The sequence below is a fragment of the Chelmon rostratus genome, chromosome 13 (assembly GCF_017976325.1).
Source record: "Chelmon rostratus isolate fCheRos1 chromosome 13, fCheRos1.pri, whole genome shotgun sequence".
In the NCBI taxonomy this organism is placed as follows: Eukaryota; Metazoa; Chordata; class Actinopteri; order Chaetodontiformes; family Chaetodontidae; genus Chelmon; species Chelmon rostratus.
In genome coordinates, this window is record NC_055670.1 from 15,053,094 (window position 1) to 15,078,737 (window position 25,644).

At 42.1% G+C, this 25,644-nt stretch overlaps 3 protein-coding genes across 3 annotated transcripts in view; all 3 read right to left on the bottom strand.

The window, feature by feature from the left end:
• Positions 1 to 1,079: 1,079 nt before the first annotated feature.
• Positions 1,080 to 4,430, bottom strand: tmem169b (transmembrane protein 169b). Its single transcript, XM_041951314.1, has 3 exons — positions 4,308 to 4,430; positions 3,307 to 3,695; positions 1,080 to 2,938 (listed from the first exon to the last, which is right to left on the bottom strand). Exons 2-3 carry the CDS (start codon positions 3,578 to 3,580, stop codon positions 2,304 to 2,306), a joined length of 909 nt encoding a protein of 302 aa, XP_041807248.1. The 5' UTR covers positions 3,581 to 3,695; positions 4,308 to 4,430; the 3' UTR covers positions 1,080 to 2,303.
• Positions 4,431 to 8,771: 4,341 nt separating this feature from the next.
• Positions 8,772 to 18,491, bottom strand: pfkla (phosphofructokinase, liver a). Its single transcript, XM_041951384.1, has 22 exons — positions 18,262 to 18,491; positions 17,339 to 17,412; positions 17,132 to 17,209; positions 16,070 to 16,259; positions 15,712 to 15,877; positions 15,042 to 15,086; positions 14,838 to 14,946; positions 14,068 to 14,163; positions 13,857 to 13,949; positions 13,146 to 13,271; positions 12,986 to 13,050; positions 12,714 to 12,777; positions 12,477 to 12,623; positions 12,295 to 12,365; positions 11,969 to 12,056; positions 11,700 to 11,852; positions 11,110 to 11,274; positions 10,946 to 11,007; positions 10,275 to 10,386; positions 10,068 to 10,167; positions 9,860 to 9,965; positions 8,772 to 9,779 (listed from the first exon to the last, which is right to left on the bottom strand). The coding sequence occupies exons 1-22, from the start codon at positions 18,344 to 18,346 to the stop codon at positions 9,632 to 9,634; spliced, it is 2,343 nt and encodes a 780-aa protein (XP_041807318.1). The 5' UTR covers positions 18,347 to 18,491; the 3' UTR covers positions 8,772 to 9,631.
• Positions 18,492 to 19,377: 886 nt separating this feature from the next.
• si:ch211-45c16.2 (mitogen-activated protein kinase kinase kinase 13) overlaps positions 19,378 to 25,644 on the bottom strand; it is a 33,299-nt gene continuing 27,032 nt past the window's right edge. The window contains exons 11-15 of the mRNA XM_041951285.1: positions 25,013 to 25,156; positions 24,008 to 24,761; positions 23,831 to 23,901; positions 23,309 to 23,600; positions 19,378 to 22,738 (exon numbers count right to left, since the gene is read on the bottom strand). Coding sequence (XP_041807219.1) covers positions 22,637 to 22,738; positions 23,309 to 23,600; positions 23,831 to 23,901; positions 24,008 to 24,761; positions 25,013 to 25,156 — 1,363 coding nt within the window. The 3' untranslated portion in view covers positions 19,378 to 22,636. The remainder of the gene's footprint in view (positions 22,739 to 23,308; positions 23,601 to 23,830; positions 23,902 to 24,007; positions 24,762 to 25,012; positions 25,157 to 25,644) is intronic.

Here is a 25,644-nt window from a genome sequence, read left to right on the forward strand (position 1 = left end):
TCCGGAAAGAAACTGCGAGCATCAGGAAGTAGTGACAATTGTTCCGCAGTTCTCTTTAACGATTTATTATTTTTGGTTGCTCACCGTATGTTTCGATATAGCCGTTAAACGAACAAAGTGGACCAATATTAATCTGTGATAATGTCATTCGCGTTGTTTCTTGAGCTTGAGACGAGTCCGTGCAATGAAATGCAATAGTCAGATGTAGGTCAAACGTCCCCCAGCGTTCACATGGCCCAATACGTTGTGAGTGAAATGACGGCTGAGTGTGGTGTATTATGGTCATATAAAAATAATGCTAAATAAATACATCAAAATAAATAAATAGAAATACAGTCAACAAAACGAACGAATGAATACCTAACAATAAATAAATAAGAGTAATAACAATGAATGGATAAATATATAAACAAACAACAACACAAACTACTCAGTCACCCCAAAGAAACCCTGACTCACTCCATCATATTGTAAAATGTTTTGATTTTTAGTATTCTGTTGATTGTATACGTTTGTTTTAATATATTTTATTTCCCTAAATAAAGGTCTAGATGCTCTCCACACTGCTAGGAATAAAATCTTTAGAGAAAATAAATAAAACCCTCCCAAAAAAAACTGACCATACTGTATGTATCGCCCTGGTTCATTTGTGCAGTTTTGACCCAAAGACTCTGTTCTGTGTTTTAACCTTAAATTGTTTTCACAAAACAGACAGTAAAGCCAGTACACTTTGGTTAACAGGATGTGTTGGCCCTGAGTGCTTTTATCTATTGTACAGTGTCTGTGTCTGGGTCATATGGATTTCCTTCACTAAGCACCCCAATGGGTTGCCAATAATCAAATCTCAAAGCACCCAAACCCCAGAGAGCCATGTGCATCTACCATGCTGACTTATTTTCCTGAGACATAAGAAACCATGCAAAAAACAGTGACTTGCTGTGCATTGAAACAAGATGCTGTTTTCTCTTCCTCAGTTGATAAAATTAGCACAGTGGCGATGTAATGACATAACACTTCATTTCATTTGTGTAATTCTTTACTTTGAATTTTGTAGTTTCACAACATGTAATGTGGCATACAGTCCCAGTTCATTAATGCTGCACCTTACCTGTATGAAATGAAAATTGAATTACTTCACCCAGCCAGGTCTATTCATAAACACCTCAATCACCACATATGTAAACCATATGATCACTTAAACCCCATCCACTCTTCTTTTCAGTCAGTCTGTTTGCAACACGTTTACCTCAAAGTGCCAGAGTATAAAACACCTAGCAACTACATTTTCAGGAAGTGTACTAGACTTAAATATTCAAAATAAATTAATTCAACAACAAAAAAAAAATGACTGTATGGACATTTAGCAGGTATTCTTAGGTGAAGAATTACAGAAGACTTCATTTTACTCTTGTATGGACCACAACTGTGAAGACAACACAAGCAGTTTAAGGTCACAAACATCTGTGTTGGTGGTGCCTTAATCATATAAAAAAATGACTGGAAAAAACAAATTCACCAAAGGCATGTCTGATCTGTCAGCTTGTGCTGATTATGGCTGTAAATCATGGCTGGTTTAACCTGCGTAGGGGCCCTGGGGCAAAAATTAGCACAAACTTTTAACATCAATGAGCCGCACTGCTGCACTGGAGACATGTTCCCTCATTAGCCCTCAGAACTCCTTCACCAGACATTGCCATTCTTAAGGTGATACATATTTGTCAGTACTGTGCTCATATCCTGTGGATTGTTTCAATGTAAGACCTCCTCTCAGTAATGCAACTCTTGACACAAATGTGAACACTTGACACCGTTACACAATATAAAATCTATGTTACACTCTGTATCCACTATCCAGTCTTACTTCAAATATAGCGTCACATGTCTTGCCACAGACAGGACAGCATTGCCTTTGAAATGAACACTGTTTCTGATGTCAGTGCACAGCACAGTGATCACATACATTTTAATTACAGATATTTACAGTTGAAGTGAGACAGTGTCCACAACCAGTTTATCTAAACTTTACTACAGGAGGCACAGAGACCTACATGTATCAAAAGGTCTTTGAGTAGGATTCAGTGATTTGAGAATATCTCTTAGAACCTAAAAGTAAAAAATGACTAACATGCTCAGGGAAATCATTCATAGAGATCCAATAATGCTTTACAAAATTTGAAACAGTAGTTGAGCATTTCAGCACAATCCGGGCAGTGTTTAATAAATTGTCATGAACAGAAAAGAATTGTGAACTAGCTTTCATATACTTTCTTGTGACTGACTTGCACTCTCTGGCACACCCCACTTCACACTGATGATGTCTGGGCGAGTTCACTGGGGGCCTTGCTCTGCAGAGTGCCAGAAACAGTATCAGAGTCAAGCAGCTCTACGATGCTATAGGGTGAGCAGTCCTCCAGCCCCAGCTTCCCACAGGCCCAGCCACAGAAGCCTTTCTCCAGGTCTCTCACAACCTGCCACCACTCGCTGAAGGCCCAGGACACCTGCACCACAGCCGAGTACAGAGCCAGAGACAGTGCCATGGGCATGATGAGCATGGGGTAGAAGATGATAAGGAAGGGGCATATTGTAATCTTGTGCCAAAACGTCCGCTCCTCATTGTACACCAGGAAGACGTTGTACCAGGTGAGAGTGCCATAGTAGAAGGAGGTGATGAAGGAGAGCAGGAAAACCACAGGGGCACAGGAGACGCTCCACAGGACGACATGTGGCCCCTGGCACACACCTAAGCTGCAGGTGCGTTTAGAGCCTTCCCTTGCCTCGCACTCTGCGTCAAGACGTTCCCTTGACTTGGCCAGATCCCTGAGTTCCTTCTCTGTCAAAGTGAGATGAATGTCCACCACCTGACCCTTCTTTTTTCCTCGGGTGATGGTGCCAGTCAGGGTCACGTAGCGGCTGTCTGGAGGAAGGCTCCAACCTCCTCCTGTTAAGAGGTGACATGAGATTAGACTCTTACATTTGTGACAAACAACAGAAAATAAGGCTCTCTTCCTTACACCTATTCTTGTTTGGGGGTCATAAAGAAAAAGCAAGCCTTGATGTCAAATCCCTATTTGATTTTTTTTTTTTTTTATGAAAATGTGGTATTGCATCATTTGCATGGTCCCATTCTGATGACTAAACCTCAAATCCTACTTTAGCTTGGTTCATTTGTAGTCAGTTTGCATGGTGTAAATTGCATGGTGCGTATCAAACACATGACTGACCTGCTAAACTGCGACAGTCTATCCTTCAGTAATCATAACTGGCAGGTGGCTTCATGATTTTAAGAGAATCTGACACTTGTCTCACCTTCGCCTGTAGGTGTGCAGAGGAATTTGGCTCCCTCCTCTGTGCTCCTCTCTGCTCCCTCCTCACCGCCTTGGTCCTCTCCAGGAACCCTGTCCATTTCAGATCGGTAGACAATAATGGACTCTGGACGTGGGTCTTTCTTCTTCCTCCTCTTCCTCCGTATGGAGGGCCCCACTTCTCCATCGTCCACATGGTTCCCTGATATGTCTGATCTTAAGGAGATCATCTGGGGACTGCCCTCTCCTTCAGTTTGTTGCTCCTCAACCTGTGCCATGCTCTCAGCTGATCCACAGAACTCTTTGATGTTTTGATGGGTTATAAATGGAGACTAATAGTGAAGTCCTGAGCAGCACGAACCATGTCCACCCACTGTGTTTAGTGTTTTAAATCTAAGGGAAAGTGATAAACAAACACACACGCACGCACACACACACACACAGGAAAGCAGAGGGAGAGGGCCATTAAGTAGCAGGTTAGCTTTTTTTTTAGTCACTATAATTTAATCCTCTATGTAGAGTGATCCTGGCCTAGATTCATCACAGTCGCTTTTTCTAGAACAACGACTGATAAAAATCTTCCCAGTGTCACATTATTATAGATCTGATGGCGTTAGGCGTTAGGAACATACAGACACAGAATCGTTCAAGATAGATCACAAACAAAGCGTAATAGATTTGCTCGGAAAGGGGGGGCTGCCTCTCTTGCATGACAGCGCACGGTGCTCTCAGCTGATATGCTGCGAGCTCAGTTTAGTCACACCATCCTTTCCATTTTGCAGACATAATGACAGAAAAACTGCACCATTCCTAGAGCGATTGTAGATATTTTACAAGAGAACGCATGATTTGATAAGAGGGGGTGCGATCAACAATGCAACCCATTCTTCACACAGCTGATCCCCTCCCATTGAAATCCCACCCATGTCCGCTCTTTTGTCTGCAGACGCCAGCCGGCGAACAACATGTTCTCTAACTAGAGTTGCAACTGGAATTCAGTCTTACCTTGAAGAGGCTGCACGAGCACCAGGTAGATAAATTGTACCTTGTGAGGATAAATCACTGAATTTGGCTGGGCCCGCACATCACAGCGTTGTGTTTTTTGCCGATACAGATGCGCTACGCAAGATGATTTCTAGAATAGCACAAAACCCGCCCCTCTAACCTCTGTCACACCAATCCTGAGCCTCCAATGAGCCCAACTGCAGTCATGTGAACATGGAACAAACGATCCACCAATGTCCATTAAAAGCACATCTGTCAGAATGGGAACACGGGAATGAATAACTAACATGTCACCAACAAATTAAATACATACGTCAGAATAAACTAGAAAAATCATGTAATGGCGTGTTTAACTTTTTAAAGCATGAGCATGCTCTCCCTCAGCTGAATATATGACTATTTTACAGCCATAAAATGTTCCACGTGTCACTATTTCTATGGTCCATATGTTTTGCATATGGTTACACAAATGAATAAAGAAATACATTAATAAAATGTTGGTTGAATATGTTAATAGAGTCACGGTTACATTTACTATGATCATATCACCTGCTGTGATTAGCATATCAAGCTAACTACCGGTAATAGATTTTAAGATAGAAACATTAGCTAAATGTACAACGCTAACTATGCTAATATCAGTTTGCCTGAAATATATCAGGCTTCCCAAACAGTGCATCCGAGTGACATTTAAAAGTTAGCCCTTATTGTGGCTGTCTTCATTAAAATAATGGGTTACAACAACCATACCTTGTCGTTCCGAGCAAAAAAGAGTTGACCAAAATGAATACCGCTCTTTTATGCTGAAAGGGTGAGTGTGTGTCTCGTTATGTCTGAACCGTTGATGACGGTGGCAGCCTGTGTGCTTGATGGTTGAATCGGCTGAAGTCGTTGACATTAGGCTGGTGTAAGAATGAACGACCAATACGCATTTAATAATATCGACAGCCTCCTCTTGCAGTTTGGTGAGTTCAATTATTGAGTTTATTGTAGGTTTTTAGTTGTAGTTTTGCTGTCATTCGATGTTTGCTTGGCTTACAATGTAGAGTTTTACCTAATTACGTATGTCAGTAACTAGCTAGCTAACTAGCTAGATTGGTCTTAGCTAACTAACCTAGCTTAAGATAAATCAGGTGAGGCGACAATCATACTTATACTACTAATAATATATAATAGCTAATAGTTCTTTTCAGATAAGATAGCTGTTGTTTGTATTTTGTAGCTCTTCAGACTCGGGAGCTTTCTCAAAAGAAGAATGAAATCAGCCAACAAATTAAAGGTATGTCTAACAGTTAGCTTGATAGTCAGGTATGAAGGACAGGCTATCAAACAAGTAGTTTACCATAGATTTTTAAGTGAAATGGTGTCCATCAAGTGTTCACGTTTGTGTCAACAGTTTACAGAGCTGACATTGCTGAGAGGAGGTCTTACATTGAAACAATCCACAGAAACACTAAGAAACTTGAAGAAGAAATCAGGCTGAAGCAGAGCACCATGATGCATAACAAAGCAAGTGCTAAAAGGTATGATGACCAGGTTAGACAGGGGCCACGCCACAATGAATCACATTTTACATATAACTTAACATAAGAAGTGGATTGTAATATGGATATTCAGATATTAATGCTTGTCTTCCATCTAACTTTAGCATGAAGGCGACTAACAGCCTGCTTCATCAGTATGAGCAGACACTGAAAGAAGAACTGGAGAGCAGAAAAGCCAGCTACAGCCATGACATGTGGGTTCAGTTAACTGTGGCTAATTGTGTTTCATACATTTCCAAATAAGCACAGTTGATTTTTTCTCCTCTTTTGTAACCAGGGAAGTCTATGAAGAGAGAATCGCTAGCTACAGGAAGATATTCCAGACCCATAAAGGGTATTACTGCCAGAATCCTCCTGCTCAAAAGCTCCTCACGCTGCAGGCTGAAAAAGAGGAGATTGAGTCTAGGATCAAGGCTTGTGATGCTCAAATAGCCATGAAACAGAAGGAGCTGGAGTGTTTCACTGGTAATAAACTTTTTACATCATCACAACTTGCTCTGGTAGAGCTGAAATATTTACAGCTCTTCATACCGTTAATTTAATCTCTGTCTGACCAGGACCAACAGTCAATTTGTCTTCCACTGAGAAACTACCAGCCAGGTACCTGTCAGTGAATCTTATAGATAACAAAAAATTATGAACCATAGCCTCCAGCATAGCTCACCTTTCTCTGATTGAGTCCACTCTTCTTCCTAGAGTTTCTTGCCAGCAGTCCATAGCAGAACCAGAGAAACTATTAGATCCTCATACAGTTGAGGAGAGCAGTTCTTCTTTTGACATTTCCTCTCCTCATCTCAACCAGACAAAGGTACTCTGATGCATCAGTCAGTACCAATGGAAGTGTAAAAGCTGATGAAAGTCTAGCATATATGAAATGTAAAAGTTGAAGTTGGTGCTGTTTTAACCACTTTGATAAGTCTGAACAGATTGCGCAGAATGCTCATGCATCTTCTGCAGTGGCAAATGCTGAAGATATTTGTGAGGAAAACGAGGGCCAGGATGCAACCTGCAGCCTTCTCCCAGAAGAAGGCAGCAATAGGCTGTGGTCATGTCAACAGCTGGATGGTAAGAAGAGGAAAGTCAGATATGGACAGTATCTCAGTTAACGCCAGCACTTTACACACATCGGCAGTGTATTTTGTCATGTTTGGATGTTTATTTTACATCAAAGGGCATCAGCAGAATACTTATTTCCTCAGAACGAATATGGCAGGATGTGATGCACACTGAAGAGCAGGACCAGGAAACTGTACCAGAGGACCAGGTCTTGGTAATGTTTGTCTACCGTACCAAGACTGACCTTAAAGTGGACATTTTTCCTAATTTACCAAAAACCTTTCCCTCTTACCCCTCTGAAAGACCTGGACACTTACCAGGCAGGGAGGCTTGAATGAAACCCATACTAGAGACTAAAAGTCAGGATGTTTCAGCCTCTGCTGAATTGGATTTGAGCTCTATACTTTTTTTTATATTTGTTTCTCACAAGGCCCCAAACTTTATGGAACTAAAATACTAATCACTGCAGGGCTCTTCAGTTTGTTATATCTGCAAAACTCAGCAGCAACATCTCTCTACAGAAATAATCTCAGGTTATTCAGCAGTCTTCAATGAGAGCTTCTTTTTTTAGCAAAGTAAGTAAAATGACAGTGTGTCTGTAAAGAGATGCAGTGGAGTTTTCCACATGCTAATTTACGAATCTGAAAAATCTGTTTATCAGATTGTTTCAAATAGTGACACAATCCCATGATGATCTACGCTGTGAATGCAGTTTCAGAGGCTTCTCCTGTAAATGCTCTCACACTAAAGGTGTTTCCTGTATAGGAACAGCAATCCAATATATCAGTCATAGAGGAAGCAGTGGAGCAGGAAGAGATGGAAGAAAGAGAAGCTGTAGAAGACGAGCAGGCACCAGGCAAAGAGGACACAGAGGGACTGGCTGCTTTTCCTCAGTCGTCACTGCAAGAAACTAATCCTCAGTCTTCCCCAGCAACAGTGAAAGCTGTGCCATCAACCCCAGTGTTGCCGTTTAAGTAAGGTCTTGTTTGAGTTGGCCAACACTTTGAATCACTGTCAAAACAGCTTCTGAGAACTGTGTTTTCACGTTGCCGTTTCAGCTTCAGTCCTGGCGGCTCCCCACATCAAGGGACCTCCAAATCTCCAGCTTTCCTGTTCTCTCTGAACTCTGATCCCAGCACCCCGGGCTTCTCTGGATTTAGATTTGACGTGGGCTCAACACAGGATGAGGTGAGATGTGAGCTAAAGGAATCTTGAGTATTATGTGGAATATGTGATTTGACAGAAATCACAGTTTCTTGGTTTTGGAATTACCTCCAAGTTTCTTCACAGGACTCATCTTTTGCTTTCACCGGCTCTTTTTTCAACGAGAAGGTAGTGCATTTTTACCGAACTGCTCTACACCTCTATCACATACAGTGTTACTACAATAAAAATACCAAACTATGTTCATCTCTTTGCAGAAAACCACAGAATCAAAGTCTTCAAGCTGTAAGTATCAAGTCAGATCTGTTTTTGTGACATTTGTTACCTGCTTTCAATCACATTATGTGTATGATATTGCAGGCCCTGAGTTCCTGTTTTGCCAACCAGAGCAAAGTGAAGATTTCCAGTTTGCCTTCACCTCCGAGAGCCCTCAGACCACTGACAGAGACAACTCTGGGAATGATTTCCCATTTTCATTCAACTTTTGAGAGTTAGAAGAAAAAAAAATCTTAAATAGTTCATTACATATTTTCATCAGTGTTGTTCCCATGTAGTGGGTTAATGACAAATATCTTAGGCAAGAGTTCATAGTTTAACGCCATTATAAAACAACATGTAGGACTTTTGCAAAACAATTTTTTCACCTGTTTAACTTAATATCTTAAGTCAATAGTTATTCAGAATACAATGAGCATCTTTCTAAAACATTTTATTGAAGGTACGGCATGATTATCCAAATAACACACAACATGTGTTCATTTTTCTTTACTGATTTCTCTCGTCCAAGTGCAGTAGTTGTGAAGTTTATTACACAGTGTAATAAGCACTGTATTGATATTTTCTGATTTGCTGTTCAGTTTGCATTAGTTAATGACAGGAGTGATGTTTCAGTCCAATGCAGCGTATTAATAAAAGGAAAATAACATCTCACTGGTCCCATGAGTCACACTTTGACATTAAGTGACTGTATCAGACGAGTATTTCCAACCAACCACTGGAGCACTTAAACTTTAATTATTGTGCAAATCATAGAGGGGCTCAACAACTTTAGTTGCTCTTAGCTACTGAAATGTTACAACATACATATACACACTTTTTACTTAAGGTTCATGATCAGATTATTTCTGGCTGAGTATTTGTCTTAGAGAAGTTCATATTTCTCTTGCATATGATTTTGGAAGTAAACCATATCACAACACATACAATCTGCTTTATATACTGTATCCAGTAGTAAATGAATTAGGTTTTAGCTTCAGGGCACACCTGGTTACCTTTTTATGGCAGTGATACGACTATACAAAGGCTCACTTGACACAAGGAATAGCAAAACCTGATGTATTGAATGCATCATTCAATAAATGACTGCTTGAACTATATTGTTACATTCTTAAATATAATGTAGCTACTACGACACTGACATCAAGGCTGACTTTAAAATTCCAGTCCTGTATACATGCATAGCAGCAGAGTGAAACCCATTCTTAAAGTATGTAGTCTGTAGGAACAAAGGATGGACAGATAAGGGTTAAAAAGTGCAGAGAATATACTGTTCAAGAGAGCCTAGAAACCAGAGTCGATACTGATGGAGCGTCGAGTCACATGTTCAATCTCTCCTGGGACGTATTCGCAGAAGCTGGTTTGATACTTAGCCAACATTTTTAGCATCGGTCGAAGTTTAAGCCACCACTGGACCTTGGGCATCCGGTGCCTAACAAACGGGCATAATTCACACATTAAGAGTGATTAATAATGGACACTTGTTATTTGACAAAATTTGACTTTACTTACTCAAAATCAGTCACAGCCTTGAGTTCAGTGACCGGGCTGAATGAGATGACCTTCCTGTTGAGGCCGAGCACACATGCTGTGTCTGGTGAGTTGGCGAACACGCGTTCTGGTGGCAAAAAGGCGGCATAATCATAATGTTTCTGTGGTTTGACGATGGGTTTCCGAGCAATTTAGTTATGTCAACTACGGCTTCATACAGTAACTCTACCTTGTCGGAAGTTTTCGGTCAGTCTCTCCGAAATCCACTGGATGGCCCTCACGCCCAACTTAGTGCCAAAATTTCTGTCAAAGGGAGAAGGTGCCCCTCCCTAGAGGACAAACACACAACTAAATACAAATATGATGCAAGATGCTTCACAGTATATGAGTGTCACTGTAACTGATAGTCCATGGATCTTGCATGGTGGCTCCATACCTGCTGAAGGTGTCCCAACACATTGACTCTGCAGTCGAAGATGCCCTTCCCCTCTGATGAATACAGCTTATGGATAAAATCTGTAGTGTAGTTTTCATGGCATTTTTCATTCCTGTTTTGACAGAATATCAACAAGGGAAAAACTAAATCTGACAATGTTTCTCTGCTTCAGCCTTTCATTGGTACAAGGTAATACGTTCTAAATACACTGTACAGTGTGTCCTTTCGAAGATGTGAAGATGAAATCAAATAGTGAAGATTTTCATGTAATTTTGCACAAACAATAGTGTTTCCCAGTTGATAAACCCCATTAACTTTGGTGACCCTCAGCCTTAACATACAGTGCAAACTACTAAAAACATTCCCATCAGCCTAAGAAGTAGGTCGTTTGTAGCAAATATCAACCTGCTAAATATCAGCTGTTAGCACTGTCACTGTGATGTTAGCATGCTGACGTTAGCATTTAGCTCAAAACCCTTTGTCTAGGTACAGCCTCACAGAGCCACCAGCTTGGCTGTAAATGTATTAAAATGTAAATATATGTGCATACTGAGACACCATTTAGCACCCTTACAATAGACAGCATGGTGGCAGCAAAAACGTTGATGCAACATAGACAAAAGTCACTGTATGGATGTTTGAATGTATGGAGCTGATTGGGGGTTATGTACCTCAGTACAAGACCCCGCTGGATGTCCTTCTTCATCTTTTCAGTCAAATGCTCGACATTGGTCTGTCAAAGGCCACATACAAAAATAAATAAAGAGACAGAAAACTGTGAACATTAACAGACAGAGGGAAAAAAAACCAGCAGAGGTTTGTTTTGCGGTCATACCTTCAGGTCGTGGATGTTGAAGGGGTCTTCAAAGATATAGGCTGCGTCAGCACCCACAGCTATACCAGTGCTGGTTGCCAGATAGCCACAGAACCCACCCATAGTCTCCACCACAAACACTCGTCTCTTGGTCCCTGTGGCAGACTGCTTGATTGTGTCGCAACCCTGAAGAAGAAATCGAAATGGCACGGTGAAAAGAGACAGTGGTAATTGAAGACACAGCCAAAAGTGCAGGTCTAGAGGTGGAGAGTGGGTCAACTTTAACTTAATCCTAATTAACCGTCATCTATACTGTAGTGTGTGTTGTTTATGTGCTTCTTCCAGGTGTGGTGCTTAACACAAAAGCACAGGGGTGAACTAGAGTGCTGCCTGTCTCTATCTACTTCCTCTCAACGTTTAAAGATGAAAACTAAGGCTCTAAATGCTCACTGTATCCCATGTTTTGATTAAGACTAAAGAGTTCAAAGTGTATCTTAGTAGTACGACAGCTTATGTGAGATGTGATGTTTTCTGGCTCGGTTCAGACTTTATTCATGTTAATCCTGAAACATCAAAGTCGCACAGTTAATTTGCCATCTGCGCAGCATTACCTCCATGGCAGCATTGACAGCTGTGTCTGCTCCCAGGCTGAAGTCAGTTCCAGGGACGTTGTTGCTGATGGTAGCAGGGATTACACACATGGGGATGCAGAGCTCATCGTAGCGACTCCGGGCTTCAAACAGCTGCAGTACACCTTCGTACCCCTTTGAAAGTCACCAAGAGGTAGATTGAAAACCACTTTGATGTAACATTGACACTGTAAATTGATATAGAAGTAATTCAGCTCTGGTTCTTTGAAGGGTTGCGTCTTATTCTCTACCTCAAACCCTCCAATTACAAGCAGAGCTGAGATGTTGAACTTGGCAATGGTTTCCACAATCTTCTCCATGTGTTTGTTTGGGAGAGTTCTGGAATAGGACATGAAACAGAAACAAAATCCTTATCACAATATAAATAGTAGTATAGTACGTATATGTTGTCATTAAGCCTGATTGTAGCATCTCCTGAATCAATTTTGGCCTTTAAAAAAAACTGTCTCCCTCAAGTCCCCAGACTTCACAGAAGTACAACAATAAACTGTTTGAGTACTCTTACAATTACTTAAATATGTTCATATTATAGAAATCAAAATGTCCTGTTGCTCACCGCTTTGTGCCCAGCAGTGAGCCCCCTTGGCCCGTCCATCCCGCCACAGTGTGCCATTCCATCTCAGTGACCTGCAGACAGACAGGTGTCAGCACTCAACAGTTTCCTCTCACTCTCATACAGGTTACGTGTTGCTGAAAATGACTGCAGTGTAGTAAAGATGAGGAGGTAGAAGCCCTCACCGCTCCTGTGGCAAGTCCTTGAAAGCCACCGTGGACAGCGTAGACCTTGTGTCCATGAGCGAGCGCTACCCGCGCAGCAGACCTCACCGCGGCGTTCATCCCTGCAGCCGGAGCGCCAACGTTCAGAATAGCCACAGAGAAATTGCTCTGAGGGAGAACACCAGTCAGGTATCAATAAGCATGACTTTTGTGGTTCTTTTACATGAGTTAAGGCTGGCACTGCATGTGTGTGCTCACCTCAGACTGGGCTGGCTTCTGGAAGGCAAGAAGCTTGTAGATGTTCCAGTTGTTCTCAAAACTCCTGCAAGAAAATCATTATTCTTAGCTTGTTGAAGATTTGCACTGAAAAAAAAACAACAAAATTACATTGTGGGCACGATAAAATTAATATGAATGGATGATACATTTGCAAAGGACATGCAAAACTTGACATACATCAAGGTAATTTGCATTTTAATGCAATGGTACATGAACTATTTAACATGTACGTAAAAATGCTCGACTCTTACCCTCCACGCAGTTTAACAGCCTCATCAAACCTCTTCTCATTCATGGCCTTCTGCACCAGCTTAGTCTGAGAACAATAGTACAGTCAAAAAATACATCCATCTCCCACTGTTTGTGAGTATGTCCATTAAACCAATTATAGAAGGGAGGAGAGCAACTCACCATCTCCACACACTCCATGAGAGGCAGACGCACAGCATGGTTACCCGACAGGCCGATGGCACAGGCTGGGGTTTCAGGAGAGGCCTCCATCAGGGCTATCACCGCCTCCACACCCAACTTACTGCTCTGGAAACACAATCCATACATTAAGTTCGCAGGCCTGTGGATATTCTCATTCATCCAGGTCATTGTAAACTTCAGGGCCTTCAGTCGTTCGTAGCTGGACAAACTGACAAGTCCAGTAGTGAACGACTGAATAAATATGTACTGATTTGTTATGTCTGCAATAATGTGCAGTAGAGAATTTATACAATGGCACTTAACAAACACAAATAGGTATTATAGGTTTGGCAAAGGCCTGATTCCATTGTCAAAATTTGTTGGCAGAGTAAATAGTGTCAGGAATTGTTACAGCGGTTATCAGCAGTTAACTGATTTACAACAATGATTCTGCTGTTGACCAGATCTTGTTAGTGGTCTCTTGTTAAAATATTTGAATGGACACAAGCCAGCCAATCAGAAACAAGTATTTGCACAAGTACAAATAAAATTGTTATATTAAGGCACATTTTGGCAGTTTAGATCTGCAATTCCATGTTCAAACTATTGCTGAAACAGACCATTTGTACGGCCTCAACATTTTGTTCATTTGTTCTCATGAGTTGCATTTCTGCAGTATAAAATAAAAGAAATCAGTGTTGATCGACTCACCAGTATTCTGTCAAATGCTGAGGGAGTTCCTCCTCGCTGAACATGGCCGAGTACTGTCACTCTGGTATCATAACCCAGCCTCTTTACCACCAGCTTCAAACATACAGGCATACATCATTTCAGTCTATTATGGGTTTGTTGGTGGTGTCGGTGGTTACAGACACTACAGGCAGCCACTAATCATCTCTGGTCCTTAAATCTATAATCTTACCTCTTTCACATAAGTTGAGGAGATGGGTTTGCCACTCCTGTCGATGGCTCCTTCTGCAACAATTACAATGTTGAGTCTTGACCCCTTTATGCGGCTCTGGAGGTAAACAGATATATACATATTAGCCAACAAGTCAGTAAGCACAATCCTGCTCCTAAGTACTATATTTTGAGAGAGGCAATTCAGCCTCCCCAATGCTTGTAGACTAAGAGCATGTCTATATTGCTCCTACTTTAAACGATGGTGAGGGGCATGAGAGGAGGATGCCATCCCCGTTGCTTAACTTGCCCCCCCCCCCGGTAGCAGAGCGAGGGCAGGGGCAGAGGGGCTGTTTAGCTGAATATTTTAGTCTAGTCTGCCTGACCTATTGCTCCTTTATCTAACCGAGGTTTGTCCAAGTTACAATCTATGTCCTACACCATGTCTCTGAAATATCTGTAGAATAACTGCTGGGTATTGATAAATCAACGGTGCTGTCCATGGTGCTGAAGTAGCAGACAGACTTGTACTTCTGCCTTTTTCTCTCTCACACTGCTGCCTTTAGTATTCCTATAGTATTTCTGTGATGATTCGGTCACGTCTGTGTTGCTGAAACTACACCGTCAGACCAAGCCACCTCTGTAACAAAGTATTTTAGGTGAGACACGACTACAGATATAGTTTTAAATTTAGGGTTTAGTGTTACGGGCCTTCCCACCTGCTAAAAATTAACAAATCACCTACTGTGTTTCCCTTGGACTAACACAGTCTAGACTAGTTTTGTGTCTTACTGTTTCTAGACGGGTGCACATGCGGTCCTCCCAGCCATCCTGAGGAGGAGACTCTGGAATGAAGAGCCAGTCTGCCCCAGATGCCAGTGCTGACACCAAGGCCAGATATCTAGAGTAAGAACGGAGAGTAATCACACAATAATTTGCTTTATTCAGTGAAAGTGCATAAAGGATAGAAAACTGGGTCAGTTGAGTGTTACTCACCCACAGTGCCGCCCCATGACTTCCAGAACGAAAGTGCGCTGGTGGCTGTAGGAAGTAAACAACAATTATATTGAAACAAGCTACCAAACACTTGGGAGAGAATTTTCAGATGGTTGCAACATGCCGAAATCCAAGTGAGCTAGTCTGGGCAAGATCATAGAAATCATGCCAAAAAGCTTAGTTCCCCTCAACTCCCCTGCTGGGTTATAACAAAACCTGCCTTAGATGTTCGCATTCCATTAGCAATAAATCATCACGTTATGCAGGTATAAATACATATTACAGTAAATGGGATTACGGGGCTGCAGCTAACAATAATTTTCAATGCAATCCATCATTTTTCTAGAAATGTATGAAATATGCCCATAATCACGTCTCTGAGCCCAAGATGACATCTACAAATGCATGTTTTGTCCAAACAACAGTCGAAACCCCAGAGACACAGTTTACTATTATACATTACAAAGAAGCAAATTGTCACATTTAAGAAGCTGGAACCACCATTAAAGTAGCACTGTGTTCCTGTTATGTCTCCACATTATCTAACATATTTAGAAAGAATTAATGAACAAATGACAAATTACTTTTGTCAGTGACCTTAGAATAATTGCTTTGATGGAACAACAGCTGTTTCAGTGCTGCCACTGTTCAGCATCACACAGTGTCTGACCTTTGTGCAGTGGTCATGATAGCATCAATTATCTCCATAATGCGGTGCAGCGCAGAGTCAGCTCCGATGGTCATGTCGGTGCCGCAGAAGTCGTTGTCGATGGAGCCAACGAGCCCCACAATGTTCAGGTGGTCATGCAGCTTGGCCAGACTGTCTGTGATGCTTCCTGAAGTGGAACACATGCACGCACACACGCACATTGTTGTAGATGTTACACTAGCAGCTTCCTATTAAATGTACTAAAGCAATAAAATAATCATCATATTACTACAATAGGGGCTACAGAATGATTCATAAATTCAAATTTAATGCATAATGAGAGTAAACTGCAAAATGTTTTTGTTTGAGAGCACTTTACCTTTCTGTACGAGCTCAGCCAGCAGACTGCTCCACTCGCTGCGAAAGATGTTGGCTCCTGTGAGGCTGCCGTCTCCACCACACACACACAAGTTGGTGATGCCTTTCTTCACCAGGTTGAGGGCGGCGGCGAGCCTGCCCTCGCGAGTTGTGAAGGCCTTGCATCGGGCGCTACCTATCACAGTCCCACCCTGCAGTCATATGACAAGTCACAAACCAAATCAGGACATTGTAATCTGTCGACAAAAAAATGTCATGCTAAGTGAGAGAGACATGTCTTTCTGCTCTGGCAACAAGAACCAGGATCCAATCACAAAGAGTCACTCGAAACATATTTGTGATTTTGATGGCCAATATGAGCTCCAACTCCTATACAGCAGTGGTTCCCAACATGTGTCACAAGATGAATCTAAGAGGTCATGAGATAATTATTAGAGTAGGATTTTTTTTATTGCTGACTTGTGCGGAGAAGGGAAAATCACTATTTGTTTGAACTGCTCAAAACTCATAAGTAGGTATCCATAGACAAATGCAGGACAGACGTTTATAGACTTTGCTTTGTATTAATTTGTCATAAGCAAAGCAGGTTAGCACAGGCCCTTCAACACATTTCCGCATAAATTCAAGAGAACTAATATAAAACAGACATTGCTTATCATTTCCTTTTGAATAGTGCAACTTACTGCTTCTTAACTGCTTCTGATTAGGTTTAAAGTACATGCAACAAGGCCCCTTACCAGGTTATAACCAGTAATAGACAGGCAGGGAGAGAAGAGATGAGAGGAGATGGATGAAATAATAAAATTCCTATTAAAACCATAACAAAGAAAGAGATAAGGAGATTTAAGATCAGAAAGAAACAACAAAAATATTAAATCATATTACAATTAAGGCACAATAGGCCCTTTTCACATATGAGATTTTGACATGTGACAGTCAGGAAGAGCAAGGGTGTAAACAAGAAAATTCATGCTTTTCCTGGTATGACAAGTCAAAATGCCTGCTGTGAAAAAGGCCTATTATACCTACCTTTACCAGTGGTGAAGATATTATCCTCACCTACCTGTTGGATGATGTTGGTCACACTGTGCCAGTGTGCCAGTTTGATGTTGTCTCCCCCATCCACCAGGCCTTGGTACCCCTGAAAAGAAACAGCATTTCCAAATTGTATGTTAATGACAAGAACAGTGTGGAGTAGTCAAGCAAGAATAAACACCTAATTCATTGAGTATGTTTAACAGGGACATATTAATACAAACAGGTTTTTTACCTCATGAATAAGATACACCTGGGCCCCCACATAGATGCCCATTCTGGTCACAGCTCGGACAGCAGCATTCATCCCTGGGTCGAGGACGGTTGCACAAAAATATTAGATTTACGTCTGTTCCTCAAGTCATTGCACACAAACTGTTGCAACATAAGCCTGCATGAGAAAATCACACCCTGTGGTGGATCTGACTTCATTATCTCTTATTGGGCAAAGGTGCCATCCGCTCTGTGGAGACACAGCAATCACAGTCCTCGACAAGCGATTACATGAACAGAGCCGACACTGAGTTAACAGCGGTTGACAAAGTACTCTTGCACTTTGCAAAATAGTAATACCACAGTCTAGAAATACTACGTTGCAAGTAAGAGTCATGCATTCAAAGTCTTACTTAAAAGTGAAAGTACAAAAGTAGTGCACCAAAATATACTTAAAGCAAAAGCACAGATGACTGGATTATAATTAGTGATGCACTGATGTGTACATCACTTTAATGTTGCAGGTGGTGAAGATGGCAATAATTGGAATTAGATTTACATACTGTTGGGTTCAGTAAAGTCAATTTGTTCAGTATATTTGGTATTATGAATCTGATTCTGCAAAGCTATTGGCAACAAAAGTTGTCTAATAAATATACTTAAATAAATGTATTTAATACTTGTCACACTTTCAGCTATTGTGAGTTAGCTACGAACAATATAGGTAAAGTATATGCGGCCCATTCACGACCTTTGACCCCTGCTAACGCGATCCAACTGTCAGTTTTAACTGATTGTTAGCTAACATGAACTCAACTCTCCACAAAAAACTGCTACTATTTCCTGCATATGTCAATATTCACTACAGAACACAAGCTTGGTATCTACGCGTATTTAAAGGCACTAACTGCAATATAATATCAACTTGGGTGACTTTTAAGTCACCTTGTGCATCTCCACCGCTGGTCAGAACTGCTATGGCCCGCCCAGCTCCCGTCATCTTCAGCTTCTCTAAGTCCATCGAAGACATTTTGACCCGCTCAGTTCGCAGCGACGAAACTGAGCGAAAACGAAGAAATGTCGGTTAATTAGCAAAAGAAAGTGACTTGTTGCGTAAAGGCGGGCTACTGCAGATGTCGCTTCCTCGTTTTCCGCAGGTTAAGCCTCAGTACACGTACAGCATTGACACTTCTTCAGTCTAACTCCGCCCCCGTTCAAAGGAGAGGGGCTCGCGGGGAGGAGTACAATGAGCGTTTATTTTATAACCTCGTAGCGCCCGGTAGAACTCTGTCCCTCATCGACACGTGTTGCAACATTAACACCGCCTGCTCGCCGTGTCATGAAATTTATATAGCAAGAATGCTCAGCCACAGCAAGTTCCAGCAAGTTCAACGCGAGGATAAGGATGGGAGTAAGAATATGCCATTGTTTTCATTATAATGGATAGTTTGAGGGGCATAATGATCTGAGCGCCCTTAATCAAGGCTTCAGTTTTTATGTTGTCTAATTCTGGATTTTTTATATGTTAAATTCGATACCATCTTGCTCACACTGAAACTGGCAAGACAAAATAATAAATAAATAGTCCTGACCCCAAGTTTTGCTTAAAAACAATTCTGATTTCAAAAGTTTTTTAATTTAATTTATAATTTCATACCATGGTTGTAGCTACCTGTCATATCCTCAGTATTGTTTCTGGGAATTTGGGGTATTTTAACAATCTTCAAAGTTTACACATATAATTGTAGGCATTCTTTGGAGTTGGTCTCTCTAAATATTACTGGTGTTAAAATGAAGAGATTTAGCACTCTTAACCGAATTCCTGGCAGTTTGGAAAAGCCTAGAAAGTAGGATGTGGTAGTAGGATGATAACATTTAAAAAAAAAAAATACAAGTTTGGACTGGTCTTGGTCAGACTGGTCAAAAAATAAATTTCTCAGGTGTGTTTGGTTCTATCAAGATTGTATAAATACAACCCGATATATGGGCATAATTAATGGGATGAAAATCACATGGTCTATGGTGTCACAGAAGAGTCAGATCACAGTTTGTTGGGTACAGTACATCAGCATTTATTCCATGCAGTTGTTGGCTCCGATTTTATTCTCCCAGATACCCATTGCACTGTACACTGGATAATACAGGAAACTGATAGGATTGGTTGATCGTAATGCCATTCAACAGGAAAGGGAGTTGGAAATGAGAGTAACAAAGAAATAGATGTTTGATACATGGGATGAGGCGACATGATGTCCACAGTTAGAGACAATTTCACAGAAATTCAAATGTAAGTATTTTAATTAAAAATGAGAGGAAAGGATCTCTGCAGAAGTACAGAAATCGGCATCACACATGCCTTCAGGCTTAATGTCTCATTTACCCTGCTGTGACAGTCCACTGACTGGCTTTTGGTTGTACTACAAGTGATTCCTTATAACCTATGTCAAGGTTAAAAAAAAAAAGCTTTAGGAACGTAATGTTGCTAATTACTGATGTTAAGTCTGCTAAATCAATACTTCATCCACAGTGATAATCTAAATAATGAATGGCCCCCCTGCAGGGTCACAAAGATAAAAACAACTTCAGATTCCTGTGATACGCCTTTGTTCTGCCATACAAATACTGTCCTCTTCCCACACCAATTCATTGTGCTTCCTTTAAATAATACTTTTCAGGAGAAATCATAGGTCATGACTTTTCGAAAGCTGCCTGAAATTAAAAAGAACACAACACCAGTCATTCATAATAAATTAATTCAATAATCATGTAGGCCAGCTACAAAGAAAAAAAAAGAATCAATATTAAATTAAAACTTTACAACAATCATACTTCACAGGATATATGCCAGAGAGACAATGTTATGAACAGCTTGATCGGATTACCCAGTCATTACAATACACTAGGTTAGTTCACACGTACGTAAACAGAGTGAAGAAGGTTGAAGGAGGCTCGAGGAAAGGCAGCAGCTGCTTTCAATACCAGGTGTAAGCCTTTCAAGCAAAAGGTAATTTATCCATCAGTACAGTTTTAGATTCACCTTGTGCTACTCGGTTCTCATGACTCACACCCTCCTGCAGTGTTCAATACTGATGTAATACAGATTTTCTGCTCATTTTCAACCTGTCGGCTGGTTGTCGGTGGCAGAAGCTCGATGCTCTGTCAGAGCTGTGCGATGCGTTACAGAGAGAGGACAAAAACGGGCAACATTACATTTACAGGTGTTTATATACAGGGGTAACTAACACTGAGATGAGGTTGATGAAAACCAAGAGCAGCTTTATTGCTCTGTGGCCTTGTCTCTGGCTTATATTCCTAACTTAGTAGCTCAGCAGTCTGCATACACTTGAGCTGACATCTTGACATCATAATCTTTAAATTCAACCCTGGCTAGCTAATTTTCAACCGCAAAACCATTAAAGATGACAAACACTATAACAGAGATAAAAAATAAAGCTCTCACAGATGCAGTATCCCTTTTAAAATACAACAAAACAAAAAAAGTAATATTGCTGGGATGCTTAGATTTTTATGCTCATGGCAAATGTCAGATAAATTAGCTTGGGTAGAAAAAAGAAATTGAACCAGGACATTTACATAACACAAGGAAAAATAAGTCATAGTAACTGTCGCCATCTAGTGGCTGTTGATATATTGCTCCTGCTGTCAATCCGCAACATAAAACCTGAGCATCAAATATCTGGAAAGGCAAGTTCACAAAAATGGGACAATTAAAAAATATAGCATCTATAATAAGCTGTTTGACACTTGCTGCTCTCCTCCAGCCATTATAGTGTCTAGCCAGCTAGACGCTCCAGATCCTGAGCAAGCAACTTCATTCTCACCTGAGCGCCAACTTACATTATTGCTGTTTTACTCACCACAGCACAGTAAAACAAATATTTTTGGACATTGCTTATTGGACAGTATAAATTACCCTGCTAGAAAATTGTACACGGGAGACACTGCACCTTGTGATTTCAAGAAATGGGATACTGCACCTGGATTGCAACTAAAACACTCTATATCTCTACATAGCATTAATATCCGTTACAGCAACAATGGGTTGAACATCAAGGCTATTGGCTTTTTTAATATTCCTGCATGGTCCGTAATATGTGCCACTCAAAGGAGATTCCTACACTCAATTATTGGTCCAGTCCAGTTTCTCGCAGTCCTCGAACAATCCTGAGATGAGACTTGAAACTGTAATGTCTAATGGAGAGGAAAGGGCTTTTTGTTCTCACACACCCTCTCTCACACACACACACAATCACACACACAGATAACTCCCTTAACAACTCCGGTCATGACATCTGATTGACGATGACAATGACAGTGGCGTGTCTTGGAGAAAGATTAGCTGGGTCACAGAGAAAGAGTCTCTTTTTTTTGTTATTGTTTCTTCAGCTGTCAGCTGTGTCTCTATCTCTGTTGCTCTGCTGGCTCGTCCACTTCATGCAGTCTTCTGGCAGCTTTTGCATTCTGCGAGCTGCACAGGCATGCTAGGACAGTTCAGCGGGGATCCTGATGACTAGACACACGTGGTGGTTTTCTACAGAGGGAGGGAGTCCGGTCGCGAGGCAGGTTGTTCATGCTGGTGTTCATACGGTTTTCATGAGCTTCCTGTTTCCCACTCACCATGGTGGGGATGGGATGGAAGTGGGGGAGGCGGGGTAACTGGGGCTCTGCACTGTAAACTCATGATAAAGCAGGTCGGTCTTACTTTTAGTAAGAGGGAGTCCTTGTTGGTTGGGGATTTCGGTCTACAACATTAAGATGCTGAGAGCAACTGATAAATCCTAGTCTAAGTCAGTCTCCTGAGAGACCAACAAAAGCAGTGATATAACCACGCTGCTAGCTGTCCGCCTCTGATACATCAGCACCCCAGCACATCCTCCTTCACATCATCATCATCTGCATCTTCATCCAATCTCAGTCTCTCCCCACCACACAGTTAGCCCATGCTCAGTTTCAAAATGTCAGTTTTTTCTCTGTTCAGATCAGAGAACATACAGAGGTCCTGAATTTTCCTTCAAAACTCAGACAAAAATAAATTATGAATGTTACACTATCGACTGTACATTATCATTCAAAAGGGAATCCCTGCCATGGGTTGCCTGGATGCTGTGCTAGAGCTGAGGGAGACTGGGTTTTATGAGGGGAAGGGTAGGTGTGAAGGGGGTCCTGGGAGAGACTGCATGGGGCTTTGCTATAGGGAGCTTTGTTTAGAATGATGTCCTCTTATTGCTGTATTTTCTGCAGGGCAGAGTGGGACGTGATGGCCTCCAGGCAAAAACAGAACTGAGCCCCGGGGCGGGTTTCACCACGAGGAAGGAGCCCCGACTTTGTTGTTTCTAATGGTGGCATCGGAGCACTCTGCTTCTGATGAATCACAGTCTGAGTCCCCAAACTGTAGCGGATTCTGAGAGAAACATGAGAGAGACAGAGGAACATCAGCACAAATACAGTATAAGGGCAACTACGTTACAAAATCACTTTTGTATTCTAAACATCGACTTTTGTGATGGAAGATAAAGCTCTGTTATTTTAGTAATGACAGAGCAAATACTTTTTTGTACTTACATACATGTATATTGACTTGGTATTTGTGTATATCTGTATCAGCAAGCAGCTGCTAGTAACTGATGATAGAAATGTCATTAGCTTTGCAGGTATATGGCCCTAAACCAAAGAATTGGACAATTCTGACCTGATGATGGCGCTTAATACAGAGACAAAATGAATGTCTCTACCAAATTTCATGGCAATCTAAATTTAATGGCAATCTATCCAACAGTTGTGAAGACATTTCATGCAAAACCACAAAAGTCTAAACCAAATTTGCAATCTGTCCAATAGCGGTTGAGATATTTCAGATTGGACCACTGTGGTGGACAGGCTGACCTACACTGAAATCCCTGCAGCCTCATCGCCACCTTGGTTAAAATTTCTGAGCTAATACAACAGGACCACACACATCCACAGTCCTAACCTCATAGCTGTGCTCGTCGGAGCACAGTTTTCCCAGTGAGATCTGGGTCTTCACCCTGCGGACGGCGCACTCCTTATCAGAGAGGCCGTCTGACTGGGTGGAGATGTCGATGGGGATGTCCGGCGTGTGCGACAGCAGCTCATCCAGGTGCTCCTCCTGACTGGCGCTCAGCCTCTCCAGGGGCCCGCTGTGGGAGTGGTCGCTGGTGTTCCCCTCCTCTCCGTCAGACACAGACAGGTTCTCTGAGCTGAAGGTGGAGTAAGACTGGAAGCTGCTCATACAGCGATGAGGTCTGTCAGGGAGCAGAGGAAGAACACAAATTTCATCCAGCATTTTCCTTTAAGACTGGTTCAGACCTGGCTTGCTGCGTTTGAGATACGTCAGCATTACAAACTATAATGATTATTTTGATTATGGTGTGGTGAATGCTCTGCAATTTTCTTTTGCTGCATCACATAATGAAACAGTGTTACAACACAGTGAAAGTCGACGTGGTAAACCTGATGACCAACTGTACTTTACCTCTGTCTCCGTGGAAACTCCACTTCACTATCAACCTCCCCTTCTTCCTCTTCAGATGACTCATCCCCACCCTGTAAGAGAAAGCAGTTACAGCTGTTAATCCATCATCTTTCACAGTTTCCTTCACACAAACACATACTACAGACTCACTGATGTCAGGCAACCAGCTGTGCTCACCTTCCTGAGAGGTCTGAGAGTGCGGGGCAGTGCAGTGGGCAGGGCGTGAGTGTGTTGGCATGCCTCTTGTTCCTGTGGCTCAGCCTTCTTTGCGGCCTCTCCGTCTGAGGCTAGATCTTTGCCGGGAACCCCCAAAGAAGATGGGGCACTTTCCTGGGTGTTGAGCAGTGAGTAGTGGGGCAACTCTGGGTGGTTTGACGCAGGAGGGGTCTCCTGACAGTGTAGGCAGCCAGGGAAGGGGTGAGCCTGGCAGCAGGGACACAAAGAACCAGCACCTGCACCCGGGAGAGGATTGGAGCTGGTGGATGAAGTCCGCTGTCGCGTGTCTGCATCCACAGCTGTGGATATGAGGTCAGGGCTGGAGCCAGACACACGGCGCTGCAGGTGGTCAGTCTGAGGGCTACGGAGGGCAGCGGCAGGGCCAAAGTAGCGCAGGTTGTTGGCACAGTTGACGACGGCCTCCTCGCGGCCCTTCAAAGGAAGGAAGGGCCCCTCGGTCGGTGGGTGGTGGTGGTGATGATGGTGGAACTGTTGCTCCTGAAGAGACTGGGTGTCCTCTAGTGGCCCAGCGACGGGCTTCAGCAGCCCGGGGAACTCGCTGTGGCTTCCTTTACTGTTTGCGCGGCGGTGACGAGGCTTGCTTCTGTACCGGGCTTTGCCAGGAGGAGTGGACACCTTCGGGCTGGCTGACAGTGGCGAGGGGGAGGGGAGAGGGTCGACACTGGGGATGCCATCAGAACGAAGCAAGTCTGGCCTGTGAGAAATGCATTTAGCAAACATTAACCTAATGTATCTAAACTAATTCATTCTCCCCAACACTGTATATCCAATGTCTTCGAATGACACGTGGATTTATCAGAAAGTAAATAATTTCCCCTTACTGAGAGTAGTCACTTATTTAATGGATAAATTAATGTAATAATCTACATTAACATAAATGCTAATGGATACATAGCAGGGAATTATTGCCTTTTCTTTTACCGTTCAGTTTGTTGAGCTTTGTACCTTTTTGTGGGGGGCATCCCGGGTTTGTGGGACATGCTTCCTTTCTTCTTGATGAGCTTCTCTACAGCGTTAGACCTGACGATGGGTCTGACCAGGTGGCGCTTGTAGGTCCCGGGATACTTCTTCTCCACTGCCTGCTCTCTCCTGCAGGGATGGCTGAATTAGTTTAGAGTTATGTGACATTGAACAGCATTCCCATTCAGTTCCATACAGAGTTATACTTTCATTACTCCAAACTCTGGACTGATAGGATCTTACAAGACACAAGAGAGAATTCAAGATTGTACAAATCGATTTACATGTTTGTGCAATCATTTCAGGTGATCTTACAGTAACAGTTTTTGTTTCTGGGACAGAAACAAAAAAGAGAATTGATTTGGAAAAGGAAAGAAATCCTCGCATTGAAAAAAATAGGTCAAGAAATTGGCACCTAAGGGAAGAAAGACTGACACTTTCTTATTTGAGTCATTCCCAAGCAAAGACAAATAAATGCTGAAGAAGCTCAGCTGAATATACGGTGAGTTCTCTTGCCAGGCTATTGGAATAATGTCAAACATTTCATTACTGGAAATGCCTTTGGATAAGAGGAAACAGTGATAAACTGGCAAGCAGTAAGGCCTGTAATGGTAGAA